This window comes from Cylas formicarius, unplaced genomic scaffold, assembly GCF_029955315.1.
Source record: "Cylas formicarius isolate icCylForm1 unplaced genomic scaffold, icCylForm1.1 PGA_scaffold_7__23_contigs__length_41026272, whole genome shotgun sequence".
NCBI lineage: Eukaryota > Metazoa > Arthropoda > Insecta > Coleoptera > Brentidae > Cylas > Cylas formicarius.
Window position 1 is genome coordinate 10144152 of NW_026844352.1, and position 24224 is coordinate 10168375.

A 24224-nucleotide genomic window follows, 5' to 3' on the forward strand; every position below is an offset into this window, starting at 1 on the left:
TAGTCGTTTGAACGAAATGTTCGCAGTGGCTACTCGAGCTTTAACAGATAATGCAATTCACATGGAGTTCAAGGTTCGTTATATGCATTTACCAGCTATTCTTACGGACTTTGAAACCCAACATGCAGCTATTTTAAATATTTTGGCAACGGTTGACGATAGTGACCTGGACGAACAGAGACATATTAGGAAAGTTTTTGACGACACATATTACAAGATTGCCGCTACTTATTCCCAATTGTTTGATGGTACTAAAGTTAACCCCAGTACTCCAAGTCACATCAAGCTGCCTAAATTAGAATTGAAAAAATTTGATGGTTCATTGCGCAATTGGAAGACATTCATCGACCTTTTTAATTCTATGATTCACAATAACTTAACTCTTTCAAATGTTGAAAAGTTTACCTACCTCATAAATTCCTTAGAAGGGCCCCCATTGAGCATTGTACAGTGCAATCCTTTAACTGAAGGTAACTATATCATTGCTTATAAGACATTGACTGAGCGCTATGAGAACTCTCGCTTGATTTCTGTCAGTCATTGGCGTGAAATAGAAAAAATAAAACCCCTCCAGAGTGAAACGGACGTGAAGGCCCTGCAGTCATTATTAGATAAATTTTCCGAACATTTATCAGCCCTCGACTACTTAGGTCATCCTACTAAACAGTGGGACTTTGTTCTCTTTTACATGCTATTCGATCGTTTAGATTCAAGCACTGCAACTCGATTTGAGCTGGAATGCGGAAACTCTTTAGATGATATTAACTACAAAAACAAACATTTTGAAGTTTTGTTAAACTTTCTCAAAAAACAATGCGTTGCTCTAGATACTGTCTCCCACTCTTCTGATTCCAAGATAACGGAAAAGGAAAAACCCTCTAAATCGCAGAAAAGAACCTTTCTTTTAAATTCTGACTCCTCCAGTTGTCCAGTTTGTCATAAACGAGGCCATTTAATTTATAGTTGCCCAGAGTTTTTAGAAAAGGATTCTGCTAACAGATATAAGTTGGTAAAGATCAACTGGTGCACTAATTGCCTAGGTTTAAAACATACAGCATTCAAATGCTCATCTCGTGTACGTTGTGGAAAATGCTCAAAGCCACATCATACTTTATTACATCATGATAAACAGCTTAGCCCTGATCATAATCCTTCCACCAGTTCAAATAATTTTATTAACAAATGTGATGCAGGAACACAGTCAGTTGCTTTAACGAACATTGATTCTAGCCCTGATGGTAGAGATTCTTCAGTTCTTCTAGCTACCGCTCAAATCAAAGTTTTAGACTCGCTTGGTTACTACTGACCTGTTCGAGCTTTACTTGATAGTGGCAGTCAAGTGAACTTTATAACATCTAAATGTTCTAATAGGCTTGGACTTACTCGAAAGCCTCTCTCACTTTTTGTAAAAGGCTTAGGAAATACCACCTTGAACGTTTCTCAAGAGGTTACTTGTACGTTTATTCCTCGAATGTCCAGTGAACCCCGAATAACCCTTGATTTTGCAGTTATACCCCAAATTTGTGATAACATGCCCAGCTCTGATTTACCGGATGTTAGCTTTAGTAAATTTTCCCACTTAGACCTTGCCGATGATAAATTTAATATTTCAAGTCCCATTGACATGCTTCTTGGTTGCGATGCATTTGGATTTCTCTTTAAGGAAGGCTCTATTTCTCACTCTATCAATGAACCTGTGGCTATTAATACACATCTGGGTTGAATTATTACAGGTCGAGTACCAACATCACCACCAACTCTCTCAAACAATACCCTTTGTTGCACCTCTACACTTTCACTCGAAGAGGTTGTTAATAAATTCTGGCATCTCGAACAGATTCCTCAAATAAACGCCCACTCCCTTGAAGATCTGGCTGCAGAAAAAATCTTCGTTGAAACTTACTCTCGAGATAATACTGGTCGATACATTCTTCATCTCCCGTTTAAATTCTCTTCTCTACCGGTATTCGATCATTCAAGAGACATTGCCTTACGTAGGTTTTATTCACTTGAACGACGACTCTTGCATAATCCAGAACTCCGCAAAGAATATAACCTATTCATGCAAGATTATTTGTATTCCGGTCATATGGAACTTGTTAAACCTTTACCACATACTAATCATCAATACTATATACCTCACCATTGTATACTTAGACCTGAAAGTGTAACTACTAAACTTCGCGTTGTCTTCTCTCTACTCCTCCAATTTCGCACTCACTCTGTCGTTATTACGGCCGATATAAAACAGATGTTTAGGCAGATACTGATGTCGGAACCTCACAGAGATTATCAGCGGATTGTCTTCAGATTCTCCAAAGACGATCCTATTCAAGATTATAGGCTTAATACTGTCACTTACGGAATCTCTTCCTCCCCCTTTCATGCCATTAGAACTTTAATCCAATTGGCTCAGGACCACGAAGATCAATTTCCTCGAGCTTCAAAGGTTATAAAAACCAACGTTTATGTTGATGACATATTGTCAGGTGCTGATTCTGTCGAATCAGCTTTGAGCCTTCAAAAGGAATTGATCGATCTCCTTGCCTTAGGGGGTTTTCAACTCCGGAAATGGGGTAGTAATAATCCCCTTCTTATTTCCAATTTAGATAAATCGCTCTTCCAAGTTCCGGTTTCGCTAGACAAAGAAAGTGATCAAACTATTAAAATTTTGGGTCTGCAATGGTGTCCCACCTCAGATGCATTTACTTATAAAATTGATCCCAGACAGCATGCATGTACTAAACGTAACTTACTGTCCGATTTGGCACGAATATTCGATCCTCTCGGGTTCTTAGCTCCCGTTACTGTCTTTATCAAATTACTAATTCAAAAACTATGGTCTTCTGGAATAGAATGGGACGAACTGGCTCCAGAGTCGGTGTCGTCCGCTTGGACCTTATACAAGGAGAATCTGCCACTCTTGCCCTCTTTATATATTCCTCGAAAGGTTACCTTCGATAACGTGAAATTCTGCGAATTACATGGATTCTGTGATAGTTCTGAAAGTGCCTACGCCGCTGTAATTTATGTACGAGCGGTGCTAGGTAACCAAGCAAAAACTTTCTTCTTGTGTGCCAAATCAAGAATAGCCCCACTCAAGAAAATTTCAATTCCTCGTTTAGAGCTATGCTCGGCTGTACTCTTAGCAGATTTGATCGAAATTGTGATGCGGTCGTATCGAAATATGTTACCCATCAGCTCAGTCTTCGCATGGTCTGATTCAACTGTTACGCTTTCGTGGATTCAATCTTCACTCCATAAGTGGGCAACATTTGTTAGCAACAGGGTTACCCATATTCAGGAAAAGGTATCTCCTAGTCAATGGTCTCATGTGTCTACACAAGAAAATCCTGCTGACTGTGCTACCCGCGGCATTGTACCCTGCGAATTACTCCACTTAGAAAAATGGTGGGCGGGGCTGTCATTCCTAACTTCCCATTGTGACCCTTGGTCAAACGAGTCTCTAAAGATCAACGAAGTGACATTAGAAAGACGAAAGACGACTCTTACTATTTCGACTACAGAGAGATGTTGCTGGGATAACCTAATACACCGGTTCTCATCTTTATCAAAATTGAATCGCATTTTCGCTTACATAATGCGCTTCATCTCAAAGACTAAAAATCCAACGCTGTTGCTAAATGAATATTTTTCTCTATCTGAACTCGACCAAGCCCTCTTAATTTTAATCAAGCAAATTCAAAGATTTTATTATAACAAGGAAATAACTGCACTCTCTAAAAAGGACTCGTATAATTTGAAGTCCTTCCCGAAATATTTTCGCAAGCTCACTCCCTTTCTTGACCAAGATGGTATTCTCAGGGTGGGCGGACGTTTACATCACTCTTCTATTCCATATAGTAATAAACACCAGTGTTTACTTCCAAGTGATCATAGGCTGACTCGTCTGATTGTGGAGCATACACATGTTAAGTACTTACACGTTGGGCTACAAACTACGCAATATTTACTTAGCCAAAGATATTGGATCCCGTCCTCTAAAAGAGTGATACGAAAGGTCATCTCTTCTTGCGTTCGTTGTTTTAAAAGTAACCCCTGTTCTTCTCCTCCGGTAATGGGTAACTTACCTGCAGTGCGAGTAAATGAAATAAAATGCTTCACCAAATGTGGGGTTGATTTCGGTGGTCCATTCCAAGTAACGATGGGCAAAATGCGAAGCTCGAAAAGTTATAAGGCTTATATTTGTCTTTTCGTATGCTTGGCCACCAAGGCTCTGCATTTAGAACTCGCTACTGAATTGTCTACCGATGCATTCCTTGCGGCGTTAAGACGGTTTATTTCTCGGCGTGGTCTTGTCACGGACATCTACAGTGATTGTGGCACTAATTTTATTGGAGCCGCCAAACAACTCGCTCAAAAGATGCATAATGCTTCCACACGAGAAGGCATAAGGTGGCACTTTAACCTTCCTTCGGCGCCAACTTTTGGTGGAATTTGGGAGAGTAACATCAAGTCAGTGAAAACCCATATTGTTCGGGTAGTAGGAACCCATATTTTAACCTACGAAGAGTTCATCACAGTTCTGACCGCAATTGAAGCGATTCTAAATTCTAGGCCATTGTGCCCTGTTAGTTCCGACCCTAACGATCTAAGCGTTCTAACTCCTAGTCATTTTCTAAATCTTCAATCTCTTAACACATTTATTGAATCAGATTTAACCGAAGTTAAATTGGGAAGACTCTCGCGTTGGCAGTTATTACAGCGCATGCATCAGGATTTTTGGAAAAGGTGGCATCGTGAGTATCTTCACACCCTTAACCAAAAATCCAAGTGGTATGATCCCTCCACTGATATTAAAATTGACACCCTGGTGTTAATTAAAGAAAATCTCTCTCCTCCATTGGCTTGGCATTTGGGGCGCGTAACAGAAGTCCATCCGGGTACGGACGGAGTGGTGAGAGTAGTCTCTATTAAAACGGCAAAGGGTATTCTCAAACGCCCAGTTTTAAAGGTTTGTCCTTTGCCAATATATTAGTTATTAATGTTTTCCAATATATTAATTTTAATTTTAAGCTTAGAATTCGCGTGGGTATCGGAATTGTTATTACGGTTTTTGTTAATTATTTTCTTTTTTTTTTTGGATTCATTAATAAAATGTTGCCATTTTAGGTGGGCGGTATGTTCCGTCCAGTCGGAATTGTTTTGTTTTATTTTTCCTCTTTAATTTTTGTAATTGGGGAATTTTTATATCGAGCAAATTGAAATTGGTTTTCTTTTAATTAATTGCCGCGGTTATATTCTCCGCGTATTTTGGTGACAATCTCACTGGGTATATGGCCAGAAAAACTCGTATGTCGCTTGGGTGTCGTACTCCGCTGTGATCGGGACTAGTACGACTCAGGTAGAGACCAACGTGAGAGCATTTTCCGCGTGCCAGAATTAATATCTCGAGTGCCGTCAAGTATTGCGAAATTGTGCCGGTCAACAGCCAGAGCTACATCAAGGTAGGCCAAGAAGAAAAGAGATTGTCATTTTTCGTCTCGTTACATCGATATATTATTTTTTGAATTGCCCCGTTATTTCAAGCTTCAATTAAACAAACAATTACAGTCCATTGCTCTTTCTCGTCCAATAACAGTCTATAAAATTACTAATCATAATATTCAGGTTTTCTGAAAAGCCGAAAGAATTCATTTATTGCCAGTTGTTCGGGTTCTTGGATCAAAATTAGATGCAGATACAGTGAAATGTAACAATAGAACAAAAAACTTAAAATTCTACTTTTTAAAGTTGATGATGATACCATCATCATAAGTGTCATGTCTTACATTCTTTTAATATCAAGAAGAAGATGCTTCTGACTCACTCACACTAATATTAAATTTTATTTTTGTACCACCTAGTTTACCCAAGAACTTAGTTTCTCGATCCCACCAAGAATTTGACTTCTAAACTGTTTCCTAAGTTTTACCTATTGCAACAATACCACAACAAAGTTAGAACAGATTATATAGTTCGGAATAACTAAACAAAAGTGAAAAAGTGTTTTCCATATGTTAGTTGCGTCGGTTGTTGATGAACTGAACTTGCTGATATTTCACCAAACGTCCTGTTGGCTTCTTCAAAGCTGAACTGATTGGGACAGAATTAAAAGCGGGGCACCGAAATTGCCTCGAATGACTGATTCCAATATTGGTTACCGTTGACCAGATTTGTAGATTGTATTACTGTAGCCCGTGGAACATTCTTCGCAAAATTCTAAAAACTTTTAGGGTGAAAATGAAAATGTTATTTGATCGAATGGTCATCAAATTCAAACCGCTTGTATGGGGACCGGGCCATGTGTAAGTAAAGGAAATATTTTTTAAACATTTATACTATATTTGAAGTTTTTTCGTTTACTATGCTTGAGGACCTCGCGATTTAGCATTTTGGTTATAGTATAGAGCTTTTTAACATGAACTGAGAGAACTGGACTCATTTTTGAGTCACGTTGCCGCCGCAGGAAAGATTTGTAAACGACGATCCTACACGAAGAGTTTTCCTCGCATAATATTCTCGTAAATTGTTCTCCTCTTACAGTTTTAGTAGATATATCGCTACTATGGAAAACATCCGCCGCAATACATTCGGTGCCTTATTGAGGGGCTAAACGATGCCGCTGAGTTAAGCCTTCTGATCCCTTTTCAAAAAATATATCGCGCCATAACACTTTAAGATTCGTATCGCAACACCGCCAAGCCTCATATCCAGTGATTTATTTTACGAAACCATTAGTAAACACACCCTACCCGTAAATAACTTTTCGCACTTTATTTTCAGGCGAATTCTTGGCATCGAACCGCCGATACAAGGAGGCGGCGGGAATGTACGAAAAGGCCGCCGAATTGCAGCCAGACGACTACGAACTATCCGTAGCGGCCGCCACTGCCATGCGACAGGCGGGTCGCCAAGAGGCTGCGGAAAGGTGGTACCGAAATGCCGTGTCCTTGAAACCAGCAGTAAGTATTATTTACTGTGACATTACAGTAAAATTTGGTAATATGTGCAGGGTTAACCAAATTGGACTCTTTAAAAGAGAAAGTCCCCTTTTTCGACGAAAACTAATGTCAGTGTGTGCTGCTCAATTATCATAACCGTAAAATGGTAAAAACTGCAAGTGGATATCTATTACCGTTATAGGTCGTTTTTTGAAAATGCATTTTTTTAAAATGACTGTTACTTTTTTGCAAAACAACAAGAATTGGTTCACTGACATGATCGTCAGAATTGAATTGAATCGACACTGACGTGTTAAAATGACACTATCCGCATTCTAGATCGGTGTAAATAATTGAGCATTTTAGAGAAGGGAGAAACTTTTTTTTATGCAATGTAGGAGTCAATCCGAATAGTATGCGTTATTGGTCAATGATCCTCACTGAATTCGTGAAGTGAATTATCAAAATCGCGTTGGAGCGTGTACTTCTGATGTGGTATTTTGGGTAATGAAATTATGGGACAGTTATTGGCGACATTTATTTGAACCTTTTAAGAAACCACTTGCCGATTTTATTAGAAAATGTTCCTTTACAAACGAGAAGTGAGATATGTGGATATTCAGCACATTTTTCTCATGAACTTAGGAATGTTTTAGAACAGACTTTGCCAAATTGTTGGATAGGAAGGGGCAGTTTGCTTTCGTAGCCTGCCAGATTTCCAGACCTTAATGTCCTGCAGTTTTATCTTTGGGGTAGAATTTAGGATATTGTTTATCAAACTCTTCCTACTGCCCCTAAAAATATGGTTAATCATATCCGAACTTCTGTAACCAACCTTTGAATAGTTGAAATTAGTAGGTTTTAAATACACGACGCATGATACATTTCTGCATTGAAAATGACGGGAGGCACTTGAAATCTTTGAACTTTGATTTTAATTTCTGAAAAAAACTTCCACAGGCTACTACTACTATTTAAATATCTTCTGGATTCCTTTTACGTGTTTTGTTTTTCAATCAAGTAAAGATCTGAGTTGTGGTTAAGATTGTTTGGTTGCTTGTGATGTCTATATTTCTATAGTAATAGAATTGTTTACAGATGACCTACACACACAGATCGATAACTTAATGCATCGGTTTGGATAGAGTTAATTATGTATAAGCGTCGCGTTAGGTTGGATAAAGATATTGCGATCTAATGACGTAAAAAAATTCATATCGTTGCATTTGTGCAATGTATTCATTTGCAATCATCTCACTCATAGCACGTTTAATACACTAGGAAAGGCCCTTTTAACGACTCTGGTTTATTAAAATCCATTAAGTCATTTTTGGATTAATGGATATTTGTTTCCGGAAATATTGGAATACTTCCAGCGACTTTCCTTTTGTAGATTGAGTAAAAAGCGTCTAACAAAAAGGACTTGAATTTGTCTCAGCTTTAAAACAGTGTTTACTTTAAGTATCATTAATATGGGAAAAACACCGGGTTTTTAAATTCAATTATGCCGTCTGGTGGCCATTTCAGATCCTTAAAATTTCAAATTCAACATTTTCTGTTGAACGATTTCCTTAATAATTTAGTTTTTTTAATTTTTGTGAACATCCGTTTCCCCAATACTTGTTGCCTTTATTGAGACACACGGTACTACTACTAGTAGGTATAGCATTAATTAAAATAAATCCAATATTTCCAATGAACCACGTATAATCTTTTAACAGTAAACTAGGCATTTAGAAAAAGGTTAACTAACATAATATAAAATAACAACAATGAGAATTAATAAAAAGGACAAGACATTTTGCTACAAGAGATGTTCAAAATGTCGACCGATTGCATTTATGCATTGACTCAAGTGGACAATTCGTTCTTCAGTTCTGACCCCGGTCACCTCTGCAATTATTATCGAAGTTTTCTGCTAAAAAACTGCTGATATCAGCGTTGTTTCCATTATTTCGCTTCCATTAGAGACACATAATCCATAAAGGCTTATTTGTTGTCTTCAGATTTCCAAATATTGCAATAAATCTACCTCTAAATACACCTGCCCAGATATTAAATCTAAGTTTTCCTTCCTTGTGCCCAAGTATACGAAAAAACTCGCTCTGTTAATATAAGCTTCGCATTCCCCACAGGAAAGAGAGCGTATAAGTCAGGCAAAAGATGAGTGGCAGGCTTAATGCTGAGTACATTAGACAACACGGCACCATAGCAAATCTTAGGCCTGTCGTCTTTCGTTCCCGTCGAATAGATCCAGTTTTACCACTTTTATGTGTGACATCTTCGGGCTTATTTTACTTTTACTAACCAAAACTAAGCTGAAAACTTTTTAACGAAAATCCCTCTTGCTCCAGATCGATACCAAATTTAGTACTAAAATGAACAGGAATTCGGTTAATTGTGCTTGCAGAACACAACCGCTCAACAAATATTTTTTCACTACGACTCTAGGTATTATACACGCAAAAGGTGTAACGGAACCAGGCAAAATTGATGTAATATTTTATAGTAGCTTACAAAAAAGGTATTTTATAACATTATTGAACCCTTTATACGTTTGTAGGTTAATAAATATATGTATATTTAAGTTATTTTAAGGAAGGGACAATACACTCATGAACACTTGGAGGACCATATACAAGACAGGAATTTTAAGAGTTACAATAATGTCTAAGAGAGAAATGAGACCTCAAGATATGTGCAATAAACTTGAGACAAGGTAAAGAGATTATTAGTATCAAAAATATTTGTAGAAATGTGTAGTACATTACGCTGTACGACTAAAACTATAAAACTATTAATAAATTTCAATTGTTAATGGAATTTTCGAAATGCCGAAGGTGCCTTACTAGTTTCCTTCAACTCAGTATGTACCTCTATGCAAAGGTGGATGCAATTGATTATAGCAGTAGAACTAGAAGATTTGACTAAAGTTCTGGGAGCAAATGAGCGACCCAGACATTAGCTTTTTTTAGACATTGTGGCACAAAAGCTTGGCATCAGCCATTTTTCTCTCAAGCCCCTGCATGAAAGGAAACAAATTTGAGAGACAGGGATAATAAATCATTTTACATTTACTGATGATATTAGTCAAATTGTTGGACCTACCCTTCATCAAATATGGACATTTGAATGTTTCAAAGGTTAGCAAGTATTTTATATGTTTCGGTAAGTAACCTCTACCTTTGTATAGGTTAATAGAAACCACTAATAAATGTTAAATGACAATATGTATTTCAAAATGGCATTAGGTATTTGACCTTTCTAGGGACTTCAGTTAAGTTTAAAGCACTAAGTAAATCTTTTAAAAAATTACTGATAACTCTTAGTAAGGTGTGTAAAGGTAGATATTGGCTTTGTCATAAAAATACAAAATGTTATTGTTATGGGCTTCTACTTGGACAAGGAAATGTGGATGGAAGAAAATTATGACGAAAATACTATGTGTTAGGAATAATTATTAAAATCCTTGAGTTTGCAATTATTTCATTTCAACTATAGGAACAGTCTTACTCCAGAAAAGATGTGCAACCAAAGATTGGGTGGACCATCAGGGGCTGGACATTTCAGGGCCGCCCTGGGACCGTGAGTCCAGAAGCCAGGGCTACGATGCTGCAGATTTTAAAGTATTTTTGTGTCACTATAAGTACATTTTTATGTGATTTTCTCTCCTTATCACCTTATTTGTAAAATAAGGCAGGGGCCCATAAATGTTTGTTACCTCAAGGTTCACTCACAACTGTATGGGCCAAGTTGCACTGTCAGCTCATAATCGGTTTTATTCCCATCATCTATTTTGCTAAAAAACGAATTTTCACTAATCTATAACTTGTCAGTTCTATGACGAAGTTTAAGAAATGTTAAATGACTTTGCTTTTAATCATTAATCAAAGTTTCTGACGTTTGGCCAATCATGGGATATAGAAGGAATCCATAAGATTTGTAAACAGTTTTACAGTCACCTGTGAAAGTTTCTTTGACAAATTCTATACAGAGTGATCCATAGCGTAAGTAAGTAATTTTAGATACCAGATTGAAAAAAAGCCAAAAATACTTTAGTAATATGCTTGTTTAAAAAATGAAGTTGTCAACATTGTTCCTTATAAAATTTAGATAAATTTGATTTGGTAGACGTCAACTTTTACCCTATCTGGTGGCTTTAATAAATAAGGGGCGATAACGACGAAAATACATTCAAAAAGATACTCTCGGGTCAGTAAAAAATATTCTTTTGAATGAGGATTGCAGTGCCCTTCAATAAACTTAACCCATATTTTCTTGGAAACAACAATTGATTGTGTGCATGGGAATTCATGTGTAATGTGCGTATTTAGCATCCTATGTACGTCCAGTATCTATAAAACAAGCAACATTTTGCTATTTCGTATTCGGATTATAACGTTTGCTAAATGCAGATCCCGCGCGAAACGAGACTCACCGAGATTTTCCGAAACGGCACCGAACGCCGTTCGGGATTTTCGACACTGAATATTCGACACTTTGTGGTATTCCCATAAAATTATTTTAAACTAAATTGCAATGTTCTCAATGAGCTATAAAGTGTTTTGGAAAGTAGGAATGACAATTTCGCACCACCCAAGAAACGCCCCACCCTACAAAATAAACTTCATTAATTGAAATCTAAGGGTGCCTGGATAGATGTCCCGATGAAAAGTAAAACGGGCCAAGCACTAAGTGCCGGATCAATTTTCCTTTTAATTTTCGCTCCGAATTCGAGATAATTAATTTCATTTTAGATAAGTTCCCGACGAGATTGAAATTATTTTCTGAATGTTTGCTTCGCCATTTTTAAAATGGCGGTGTGTTGGTTAACACTTTTTCTAGTGGTATTTCATAGGAAATTTTATTAAGTTGTCGTGGGCATAATTATTCTGATCCAAAGTAATAAGCTTGTGTGGACATATTTCCTTAATTGTTAAGCTCAATTAAAGTTGTTATTGATATTTATACTTTTTATAATAATCTTTGTTAGTTTGTTGTTGTTTGATATGTTTTCGGTTTTATTTACCTCAAAGAAATTCAGAAATTCTGGAAGTAGCCGCTGGCATAACACGATTTGTTGCGTCTTCATTTTCCACTTCGTGGTTGTATAAAAGAACTAGTGTACCATAGGCCCATACAAACTAGAGAGAAATTATTGAATTGTATTGACGATACCTTTACTAATTTAAATCCAGTTCATTGCGCGAAAAATACTAGAGCTTATTCAATATTTCAAAGTATAATTCAGAATTGACGGCTCCATGAATGAAAATCCAAGGGCATCAGATCAGGTGATCTAAAGAGTTAGTTCCAGATTCTCTTAACGCATTTGACGTCAATAATTAACCAACAACATGGACACACAATAGCGACTTTTTAAAAAGAATCCACAAACAAACCAGAACATAGAGCTTACACAACCTGCTTTATATCATCTATTGATAATGCTAACTTGTTTAGAACGTTGTAAGTCGTGGTGTAGTTGTGGCTATACTAAGGGGTGTTTTTTTTCGATGTATAGAACTTAAGTTGCAATAAAACAACGATGGATTATTCGATTGACATGAATTTTAGTTATCCGAAAGATAATCTTGTGGCATTACATTTTAAATATGATTTCTGGTATATGACCCCCACGGCTGGCACGGATGTAGTCCAATCTGAACGTCCAATTTTCAATGACTTTTTCCAACATTTGTGGCCGTATATCGGCAATAACACGTCGAATGTTGTCTTCCAAATGGTCAAGCGTTTGTGGCTTATCCGCATAGACCATTGACTTTACATAGCCCCACAGAAAGTAGTCTGGCGGTGTTAAATCACAAGAGCTTGGGGGCCATTTCACGTGTCTTTCAATAAATTGATTGTGGCACGAGCTGTGTGACTTGTTGCGCCGTCTTGTTGAAACCACATCTCCTGGACATCATGGTTATTGAATTCAGGAATGAAAGAGCTGGTAATCATAGCTCTATACCGATCACCATTGACTGTAACGTTCTGGCCATCATCGTTTTTGTAGAAGTACGGACCAATGACTCCAGCAGCCCATAAAGCGTACCAAACAGTCAGTTTTTCTAGATGTAACGGTGTTTCGACATACACTTGAGGATTAGCTTCGCTCCAATTGCGGCAGCTTTGTTTGTCGACGTAGCCATTCAACCAGAAGTGCGCTTCATCGCTAAACAAAATTCGCTTACGAAAATCGGGAACAATGGTAATCTCGTTTTGGGCCCATCCGACGAATCTACGCCTTGATGATCGTTTGGCTTCAATTCTTGCACGAGTTGGATTTTGTAAGCACGTAAACCAAGATCCTTCCGCAAAATCTTCCATAAAGTGGATGGACACAGATCCAATTCCTGCGCTCGATGGCGGATGGACTCATTAGGGTCTTCCTCAATGCTACGCTCTACAGCAGCAATAGCTTCTTCTGTACGCACCGTACGGCGTCTCTGGGGATGCGAGTTATCAATAAGAGTAAAAGTGGTGCGAAAACGTTCCATGGTTAATCGAATTAACTGCTCTGATGGACGATTTTGTCGACGATAAAATGGATGTAGTGCGCGATACGAATTCCGCACAGAACCATTATTTTCGAAATAAAATTGCACTATTTGCAAGCGTTGTTCAGGCGTGAGTCTATTCATGATAAATTGCCAAACTAAACTGAGAATAAATCACATAGCTCTATACCAATTACCATTGACTGTAACGTTCTGGCCATCATCGTTTTTGAAGAAGTACGGACCAATGCTTCCACCCATAAAGCGCACCAAACAGTCAGTTTTTCTGGATGTAAGGGTGTTTCGATATACACTTGAGGATTAGCTTCGCTTCAAATGCGGCAGTTTTGTTTGTTGACGTAGCCATTCAACCAGAAGTGCGCTTCATCGCTAAACAAAATTCGCTTATGAAAATCGGGAACAACGGCAATCTCGTTTTGGGCCCATTTGCAAGCGTTGTTCAGGCGTGAGTCTATTCATGATGAATTGCCAAACCAAACTGAGGATAAATCACTTGACAGCTGTTAAATCGGTCACCATCTTGAACAGTAATGCCAACTTAAAGTTCTATACATCGAAAAAAAACACCCATTATAAACGATAAGCACAAGGTGCCGCACGTACTACACTTGTTCACACACACAGTTCACTTGACTTAATTTGATTACTCTAATTAGCTAGGATAGGTGCTTCGTACTCCTTATCGACAGCCATACCTGAAGTAGAATATTATTTTAAAATATCAACTCTGGATTTACCTGACAAGGCGCTCGAAACTTTCTCGGAAATACTTTTCGCCCGGAGCTTAAAGTTACCTCAACACATTTCTCGAGACTCATTTCGTATTCATTAATTACGGCTAATCTGTTGACTTTCATTAATCTTACTTTCCTTTAGCCTCTTCCTACACAAAACTCCGGCTTTCGGCGAAAAATTGCCTTTAACTGGAACGTCTAGTATTAAGATTTAAGCGTGGCGAGGTGGTGGTTGAGAATTTGTCGCCATTTCGCAAGAAAAACCTTGCCTCTTAATCAAACGAAAGAATTAGGGAGATTTAAACGGCAGTTAAGTTTTCCGAATGACTAATGCTGGGAGTCTGCGGCAATTGCTTCTAATTTACGCAGGTGTGGAAGCTTTGGATGTAATTAACTTTTATAAAATTGCCGTGATCACAATCGGTGAAAAAAATAGATCCCAACACGCAGTGATTTTCAGTCATGACCCTTTTTAGAATTATTTAAAAAAAAATGCAGAGACTGGTATTTCGTAACTGTATTGATGGGTAATATAATAAATGAACTTGCTTCTACATAATAAGAATTGTTGGTTGAGTACTTATCAATCCAGTTAATATGTTGCTTTTGTTTTAATTACCAAAGTAGTTTAAATGCAATTTTTACAATAACAAATACAACTCTACAAAAAGACGGGCACAGTTCACCAATATATTCATGGATTTACTGAATGTCCGGTAGTTTTGGTTAGTATCTTATATTTTTAACATTGAACGGCTCGTCACTAGTAAAATTTATTTTGAAAATTGTGAGAAGGTCCATTCAACATGCGCATGGGCGAGATTTAGAACTTCTTTTAACCCATGATCTTGGGGCATTCGACGACCACCATAGCCGCTGACAGAGCTCAATAAATTTGGATGCATCATTTTTACTGCAGTATCTTCTCCAAATGTGTCAGATCTGGTTAAATGTTTTGAAAAAACGAATTAAGTGTGTGAAAATCCTTGCTCGGAAAATCATTACCTTCTCTACAACTTTTCAATGATAACTGGAAAAGAAGATTACAAAACTTAATATTAAGATTGAGATCATTGGCCGATTAGTGTAGATTTGGAAATGGTCAATTTTCTACTTGGTCAGCAAAGTGGATACATTTAGTATCCTTGTTTCATTTGTCTGTGGGATTGTAAGTTCATGGTATCAAGATGTGCCTTTGAGAAAGTTCATAACTGTTGGCAAAGCCGTATAGTATCTAGACTTGTTAGATAGCTTTGCAACGCCTATTTTTAGCCACTATTTCAAGCATTTTTATTTGATAATTTAATAATATGTAATGTTGATGGTTGCAAGAATAAAATACTTGTTTGTTGTTGTTGTATTTTATTAATTAAATTATGTCTTCCGGAAAGCTAAGCTTGGAAGGCTTGGAAGTACAAAACTTCGTAGCTTCATAGATTTGAGATGCAAACATCAGTATCAAGCACTATTTTCATAACTTCTAGACTTCTCTTCTGTCGATAAAATATCTGCCAATTTGTTCATTCGGAAGCATTTATTGTTTCTCTTAAGTAAGTTGTGTTGTAGACAAAAGACTCGAATAACGGATTTCATAAGAAATTTCGATATATCTAATGAAAAATAGGCGTCATATTTTCAATGATGAAGAGCAACTTAATATTTTGTTGAGAGCGACTCCTGAAGAGTCAACCGAAAATACGTCTTTAGATCCAGACGTCAAAAGACCAACGCTTTGAACGTACCTTTAAACAAAACTGGAAGACCTCTAAATTCTGTCCAGTTCAGAAATTAGAGCAACGGAATTCAGCAACAATCTTGTGTAAAGACACGTTTCAAAAAATTTATTTGTACATACAACATTTAAATAATTGAAGATTTTGTAATAAACTTTTATCTCAATCTCCTATGGTTTCTGAGATAACGTAGTGTCCAAGACAAACGGCAAAAAAAAATAGAACAACAGAAAAAGAGAATTTAATAAGCGTTTCTTTTCCAGGACGCGAGAAGCCACACCAATCTGGGAGCCATCCTGCATCTCAACGGAAAATACCGAGAAGCAGCCGAGAGTTATCGGGAAGCGCTCCGATTGCAGCCCAACGACGTCACAACTTTAACCAATCTTCATAAACTTTACGGACTAATGACTTGACGCTAAACTTGCGCCGTTTCCATTAAAAAAGTTTCCCTTGGAATTAATTTCAAGCCGAGAATTACACCACCGAGGTTGCGTTTAAAAGTATAGAGGAAGGAATTCTGCGAGAAGCTTTTTAGATTTTGCCGATCGGATACGAAGGTTTCCGACACGTTCGAGTACAGGTCCGTTTCTACAGGGTGATTTTGTTTGGGTGGCCGATTTTGTTCACTTCCCGCGGCATAAATTCTTTATTATATTTGATTCGAAAATATGTTACTATACTTGGAATAAGCTTACACAAACTTATTAGTTACCCAAAATTGAAGATAATATATTATGATTAAATTGTATGTGAATAGATAGTAACGTGAATTCTTTTTCAAAAGCAACCAAACACTTTTTTAACGCATGTGAGGAAGAATTAGGTGAACTCATATTACCAATTATTTCTTTTTTTACCAACTAGATGCTTCAATATTTGTCTGATTTCAGAAATAAACCGATATATTGCACTTTTCTCATAAAATCAAATATATAAAAGGTGCTACCAAAAATTTGCACTGACAATAAATTAATGAAGTAGTTGATGAATTTCTTCATATCTCATATCATATATTAAATTTTTACGACAGTAATATGGGAACACACAAATGATTAAACGTTCATCTAATTAATCAAAGCGATCTTGAAAAAAATTATAACGGGCATTACTTCAAATGCAGTTGGGGAAGACGAAATGTCAATTCGGGATATAAAAATCTGCTTGCCTTTTTGTTCTAGTGCATTTTAGACGAAAAATGCCCATCTATCTGGAAAAAAGCAATAATTAAACGTGTTGTAAAGGTGGCAGACCCTAAAGAACTGACAGATTTGCGGCCTGTAAGTATACTCCCAGCAGTTCCTAAAATATTGGAAAAACATATATGTAAGCAAATTACTGAGTTTTTATAAAACCATAATCTTATACCGAATTGCCAATCAGGATTTAGAGAACATTTTTGCACCACAACAGCAGGAAATGATGTCAGGTATCACTATACACTATTTCTCACTAGAAACAGGGAAATGGCACTTGCATAGCTACGCTTTAGTTGAGTAAAGCGTTTGACACTTTGAGTTTTAAAAGAAAGACATTCTAAATCTTAAATTATTATCATCAATAAAAACAAGGAAACTCTAGATATTTTCTCTGGAACATATTAGTTCTTTCATTGTTTGATTATGCAGATATGGCATGTGGAACTTTTCTTGGCAAACTAAAAGGTCAATACAAAAATTACAAAACTCTTGTATGCGTTTTCACACGACAAAATCTAATTTTAGATTAATTAATTTAAATATTCAGTAGCTATATTTTATTTATCTTTAGTGTTATGTGCAACTTCAACGTCGATTTGAGTTTGTATCTCCTTTTTCCCCGATTGTTCCCCTCTCTTTAGGGCCAACTTCCGTTCAGTCATGTTTCAAGCAGTTGCAAATTGAGCTTTAACGACAATATACTCACCACAACATCCTTTTTTTTTCTAATTTATTTTCTTCTTCAATTAATAGCAATGCGATATATTGGCGCGCGTCTAGGTTCGATGATGCTGTAGGCTCTAGGGCTTTCTCGCTAAAATTTTTCTTTTAGAAAGGTGTTGGTGAACGGTTATTATAATCGACAGTAGGTCCTTTTTGTCAAAGTGCGCAATTTGTGGTGTAATTCATCAAATTACATTGTCTTTACATTGAGAACGAGTTTACTAATATTTTAGGTCTCAAAATGTCATTTAATAGTTCAATCTTTTTTACATCTTATGTTTGACTTTTTCTGTTGTTTTGGAACAATAGCAATAATCGTGTTTTGCTCTTATCATTGATGCTAATGATTTTATGCTAAAATCTTAACGTACCCTAATTCGTTAACAACAGGTTAAATGACCCTGAAAAAATTCGGCAGTTTGTGAAGAAAGTTTTGATAATGTACTGAACGGTGTAAAATCACGAATGGAGGAAATGTACTTATGGTAACGCTAACCTCTAGCCAGTCATAAAGGATACGAAGAACGAATTGCTACTAGTTAACAAACCTTTTTTTTTTATGACATTAATTATGATTGTTTTATAATATTTAGTAAAAAAATGCTTGGATTCACTCCATTATCTTATTTTTTTTTTATTTATTTCAACAGTTGGCATTACTTAATTGGCCCAGCGATTTGATGAAAATTAGAACAATTTTTGTCAGAAATTGTCAGTGTAAAACTAGTAAAAGGAATATTTGTCGCTAACATCATTCATCAATAATAAAACAGAGGTACACATAGGTACGTTTCAGCAGAGCCTAGAACTTTTGAATTTTTGAATCAGCAAATTAATGTTCAATGTTCATTTCTTTTAAATTCTTTTCATAAAGATCGTGATTTGCAAATTATAAAAATGTTGAAACATCAGAAAGACGCACATTTAGGAAAGGTTAGCTTATTGAGCTGTCCTATTTTTAAGCAAAAACACTGTTCTAGTTGTCAATTCGAGTAATCTCACTTTCGAATCCTAAATTAGTTCAGTAATTGCTAGGCTTTTCGTGTTTTAACAAACCTTATATCATTACAATCAACTGCAATTCTTTCTATAATATACATTAAACTATTATAATTTGAACCAGAAATTTTTTCAGTCCCCATAAAAACAGAAACGGTCTCAAATATTTTATGGTTGCGTTATATATTTATTTATATTCAAATGTTTCGCTGCGCTTGTTGCTTTGCTAATATACAGAGTAGATCAAATTCAATACTTGTAAAGGAAAACTTCCCTCTCCCAATAGAATAAGCGAAAAATGATTCCTGGAGCGCAATTTCTATGAAGAATATAATGGCGAAAACCACAAATTGTGCATTTAATTTTTTTTAAAACTTTTTTGTGTTTTTATTGTTTGTGTTTTCTAAAGCACTTTTTGGCGCAGAATTAAATGCATTATTTTTAAAACTAACAGTTTATTAGTGATAAACCGAAAAATATTATAGCATCTTGCTAGAATCTCTTAGAGAAAATAGTTCATAACTTTGAACGACTAGGCTCTGGATGTTACGACTGCAATACCGAAAACACATGCGTTCTCGTTTTATTTCGACTAACCAAGTCGCACTTTTCTCGTACTATGTGGCATGTGTTTTTTAAGTTTTTGATATCATTGTTGCTGTTCTTTCGGGTTGACTTGTAGAAAAAATTCTTTAAACCTCTACTCCTTTAACTCATATGGAGTTGATGTATATTATTTTGGCCGCGTGTTCCCGCAATATACCGCAAATTGTTTTTAAGAGATTTCTTTCAGCAGAATTGTGGTAGTACAAGGTTGCTGTCTCTGCATACTTTCCGGGTATTATAAAACAAACCATAAAATCCCATTCAATTGAACGACCAAAACTAACCAAAACTCGGCGTCCTAAAAACCAAATTCACAATTTAACTGCCCTTACGCATCTAATCCTGTCTTATGGTCGTGTCGTCCAAAGCGTGTTCAAAGTATTTTGAATAGAACTCGAGAAATATGGTCATTTCGTAAAGGTACTTTTAAGTTTTTTTCTTAAAATTAAAACATATACGGCATCCCATGTTTTCGGTTGACTAACTAATAAAACTGTTAATTTTAAAAATATTTTATTAAATACACTAAATTTTGAGCAAAAAACGGTCCCGCATATGTTTTCATAAAAACGCTAAATTCCCTATAGCAAAAAGGTTCTAGCAATTTTATAATGCACTCTGAAACGCCAACAGATGTACTTGTGCGGTTTTTACAATTATGTCATATGAAATTGAGCTCTCGTGGAAAGGGGGAGTTTCCCTTTAAATTTGGCACACCCTGTGCATTCCGAACCTCAAATAATACCCTGTACGAATTTCGGCCGGATTTTCGGACGGTGAAATTGGTTTCAAATTCGAATGACAGACTTTGCCGAGCCTATAACAAGGGACCACCGAAAGTGTAGGAATGATCGGCAAAAAATGACAGAATTATTATGACAATATTAAAGACGATCCCAAGTGATATTTATCTCATAAAATATTACATTCTTAAGTATTAAATGACACTACCCAAAATCAATTAAATTTTCTCGTTATAACGGCTGGGCATGAAAAAATGCTATTGAACTGAAAGGCCTAATATTTTCTTGCGCGTTAAACCCTACAAAGTCATAATCGTTAAGCTTTTGATGACGCATTAGATATCGAATTAATTTAAGTAGTTTCAAGCCTAAATAAAACTACGGTTAAATATACGAGTTTAACGCTGGAGCAATATAAATTTTAGCTTGGATCGGCTGTAAACACTTTTATAAACACCGGCGGACAGGATATTCACTGAATGTATTTATACTAAAAGCCTGCGAGTAAAATGGATTGATTTTGGGCCCGTGAAATAATAGATTATTATTATCAAATACGAACGTGATATTGTACATAGTATTTGTTTAATTGAAATGGATTGATATAAAAAATGTTACATATCCTTTGATCTGTGTAATATATTTTTTAATATTTCGTCTGTGTAAACGTGCTGGGTAGTTTTAAATGAATTTTAATATAATTAAATGCTTCTTCGTGTGATTGAGAACAATTTAATTAGAAACATGAACCTACAATTCATCGGCATCTTCCCCCATTCAATAAACATTTCTACATTCTTGCATATCCGTTGATATTCAATTCAAGGAATTGTACTTGCTAGATACATTTGTTTGAAGAAACCATCAATTTTATTATTTTAGTGGAAGCATTACCTAAAATACAGACAACCCACTCGGTGGAGGTGTTCCTTATACCTCAAGAAATATTTTTCCAAATCATACGGCATTCATTTCTTAGGAATTAAAATGGAGTGTCATTTTTTATAAGTGGGGTAGTTTAATTCAACCACATTATTTTATGGACGAACACTGTAAACCAGGAATCGTTTTCAACTAATTTGTTAACCCTGAATCGATTAGAATTCGTTTTAAGTCAATTGGAGTCAGACGCAACTGATAAAAGCACAAAGTTGAGCATGTTGGGCTACTAACCAACTAAAGAAGTAAATAATAAGTAATAGAAGTACTTATTATATTATACAACTGAACATGAAGACCACTTGCGATGGTGCCACTGAATTAGTTTGAGTTTTTCATAAACAATTAAACAAAATGTCATAAGCGAAATCAGTTAGAATTTAGCCATTATAGCCACTGGAAGGATTTTAATAGCAGAGCTTATAGCTCCAAGTAGAGAAAAGGAAAGTAGGTAGATTTTGTTCTCCGGCATCGCAAAATTACGAGTAATTCTCCCGATAAACAACCCCAAAAAAAATATGAACGTCAGATTTGGATCGCGAAGTATATCCCGGGTTTGCTCCTTCGGTTTCGTGGTGGCATTCTTCATTTGCATCTAAGAATCCAAAATACTCGAAAGTAACACTCATTACAATTGACTTAAAACCAATTATCTCTTCAGAACCCAGAAATTACTAGAAAATGATTCCCATTTTACAAATATCGTACATCAAGTAATGTAGCTTAATCGACCTACCAAACCCTAAGCGGCATGTCCCATAATGCTACATTTCTTGCTGATTTGTAATGTACTGCGGCGCACCTATTAATAGACACTTTAGGTCCACTTATATTATGAGAATGCTAGTGATGGCTCCCAATAATTTTCCCGTTGGCAGTCAAAACTTTTAACAAAATGCTGATTAGAAACAGTAACGACATTTCTCTTCATTTCCTAATCAGCTGCTCGCCATTAGAGGGTAGACAATTAAAAGTACTAGGAACTCAATTATTCATTCAATACGAAGAATTATCCAAGTTCTCCAGAAAAGAGGTATTATAGTTTCTTGAGAGTACAGCGAAGAAGAGACGCTTTGCGAGCATAATGGATGGCAATTGGTATGAGTAAAATAATGAGTGAAGGTAATTTTCCAGTGCTCTGCTCCATTTTCAGAATTATCTCTAACTTTTTATATGTTTTTTAAATATTGTCTTTGTACCAAAAGGGTAAAATTAAAATATGAAGACATATGTAGGGAGTTCCATAAGAAAATGCATACATACATACAATAATGTTATGTAATTCGCCTAACATATTTTTTTCTATCGACAAATATTTTCAGGATATACACCGGCAACGCACTATTGGGACACTCGAAAAAATACCTACCCCGAAAAAATATGTTCAGTTGCACTAGACAGTGTCTATGATAGCCGCAAATATATTTTTCTTAATTGAATACCTACCTCGAAAGCACCATTACTTTCCTTGTCAGTACATCATGATATTTGTTGGTGATATTTTCTTCAGAAAAACTGTAGGTGTGTATATTTAAAGAATTACCACTAACGATGTTTTTTTAGCATTCCCGTATTGTCCGACATTTTTACTATATTAGTAATGACGTTCATGTAACACTATCCTGCTCGTCCTTTGAAGCTTTCGTCAATAAAACATTTAAATAATAAACATGTCAGATATTTTCATCGTCGCCCGAAGCGAAATATATATGTCAATAGAATCGAAAGAAGTTCGCGCGGGCGTTTCGAAAAAAAAAATATTTGCTCCTCTAAATTTGTAAGCTTTTTAAAGAGAAATGTAATTTACCGAAAGAAATTGTTAGCTTTTTATGGAAACTAAGCTGTATTAACTAAAGTGTATTAACTTGAATTGTAAAATAAAGCTTGACTTATTTTGTGTAAAACCGAGTTTTTTATTTACTTATCTCCTTTATTCAAAGCGTAATCTTGAAAGCAGCCAGCGAGGAGGTAAGAACAGACAAAGGTGAAAAGGAAAGTACGATTCCACTTTAATACGAATCAAATGACACTCAGAAAGGAAATTTTTGCTTTGAGCATTAAAGTGTACTGTCAAAATGTCCTTTTTTTTAAATCTAGTATTGCTACCGTACCTAGCAACTATATATGGTCTACACATCAGGGAAAAACCAACAATCCTGTTGAATTTTGCATTGAATAATAGCAATATATTTGATTTTTGGGTGCTTGACGGCGTTTTTATTTTCGTGGACAAGTAACAACTTTGTTATTTTAAATCGAGGGTTCAAAAGAATTTCCCAAAATTTCCTAGGCACATAATTATACTAACATATTTTGTATTATATGTCAAAAGTGTCGATGTCTAAAATGTATCGATTTCTCAGGCTGAAGGAATTCGTCACATAATTGGTGCTTATTTTCTTATAGAAAGTTTAGTTAGTTTTCTTTATTGATATTTTACAAATAAATCAGAGAAGTTAAATGAAAGCATCATAAAAAGACATTGTTATTCAAATACCCAATTTTTATAAATTGTATAGTATTTTTCATTTAAAGAATTTTTTGTGTATAACGTCCATTTAAAAAGTTGTAGACCTTGAAATATTAGCAATAAAACGTGCTTAAATTGCTTTCTAGGACTCAAGAAATCGATAAAAAAGCACACTTCACTTTTGATATAAAATTTATAAAAAATACTTCTAGAATGTTTTAGAATTCGAAAATGCCTAATATACAGGTCAAATTATATCAATTGAAATATGTGGAGAATGTTTTAATATAATTTTGTCGAAATACCTAAAAGTTTGTTTATTAATAAAACAATTGATTTAAATATATTGTTTTTAATTAATACTCACAAAAATTAAAGGGTCCTATGTATTAACCAAAAATATTATTTTTTTTATTTTTAATATACGAATTAAAAATTCTTCTTCAAAATGTGATAGAAATTAAAACCGTAACGGTCGATCATAGCGAAAAAATACATAAATGCTTTCAAAAAGTAAACACTCTAGAAATGACAAACATTAAAGTGCACCCTAGAGTTGCCAATTTGGAAAGTGAAATAAAACTATGTATCACGAAATCTTATACAG

General features: G+C 35.6%; 1 protein-coding gene across 1 annotated transcript in view; it reads left to right on the forward strand.

The window, feature by feature from the left end:
• The window catches only part of LOC132704423 (protein O-mannosyl-transferase TMTC2), a 420838-nt gene extending 397799 nt beyond the window's left edge, over positions 1-23039 (forward strand). Inside the window, exons 9-10 of the mRNA XM_060674416.1 lie at positions 6787-6965; positions 16202-23039. Of these exons, the coding sequence (XP_060530399.1) occupies positions 6787-6965; positions 16202-16354 (332 nt within the window). The 3' untranslated portion in view covers positions 16355-23039. The remainder of the gene's footprint in view (positions 1-6786; positions 6966-16201) is intronic.
• Positions 23040-24224: the final 1185 nt, after the last annotated feature.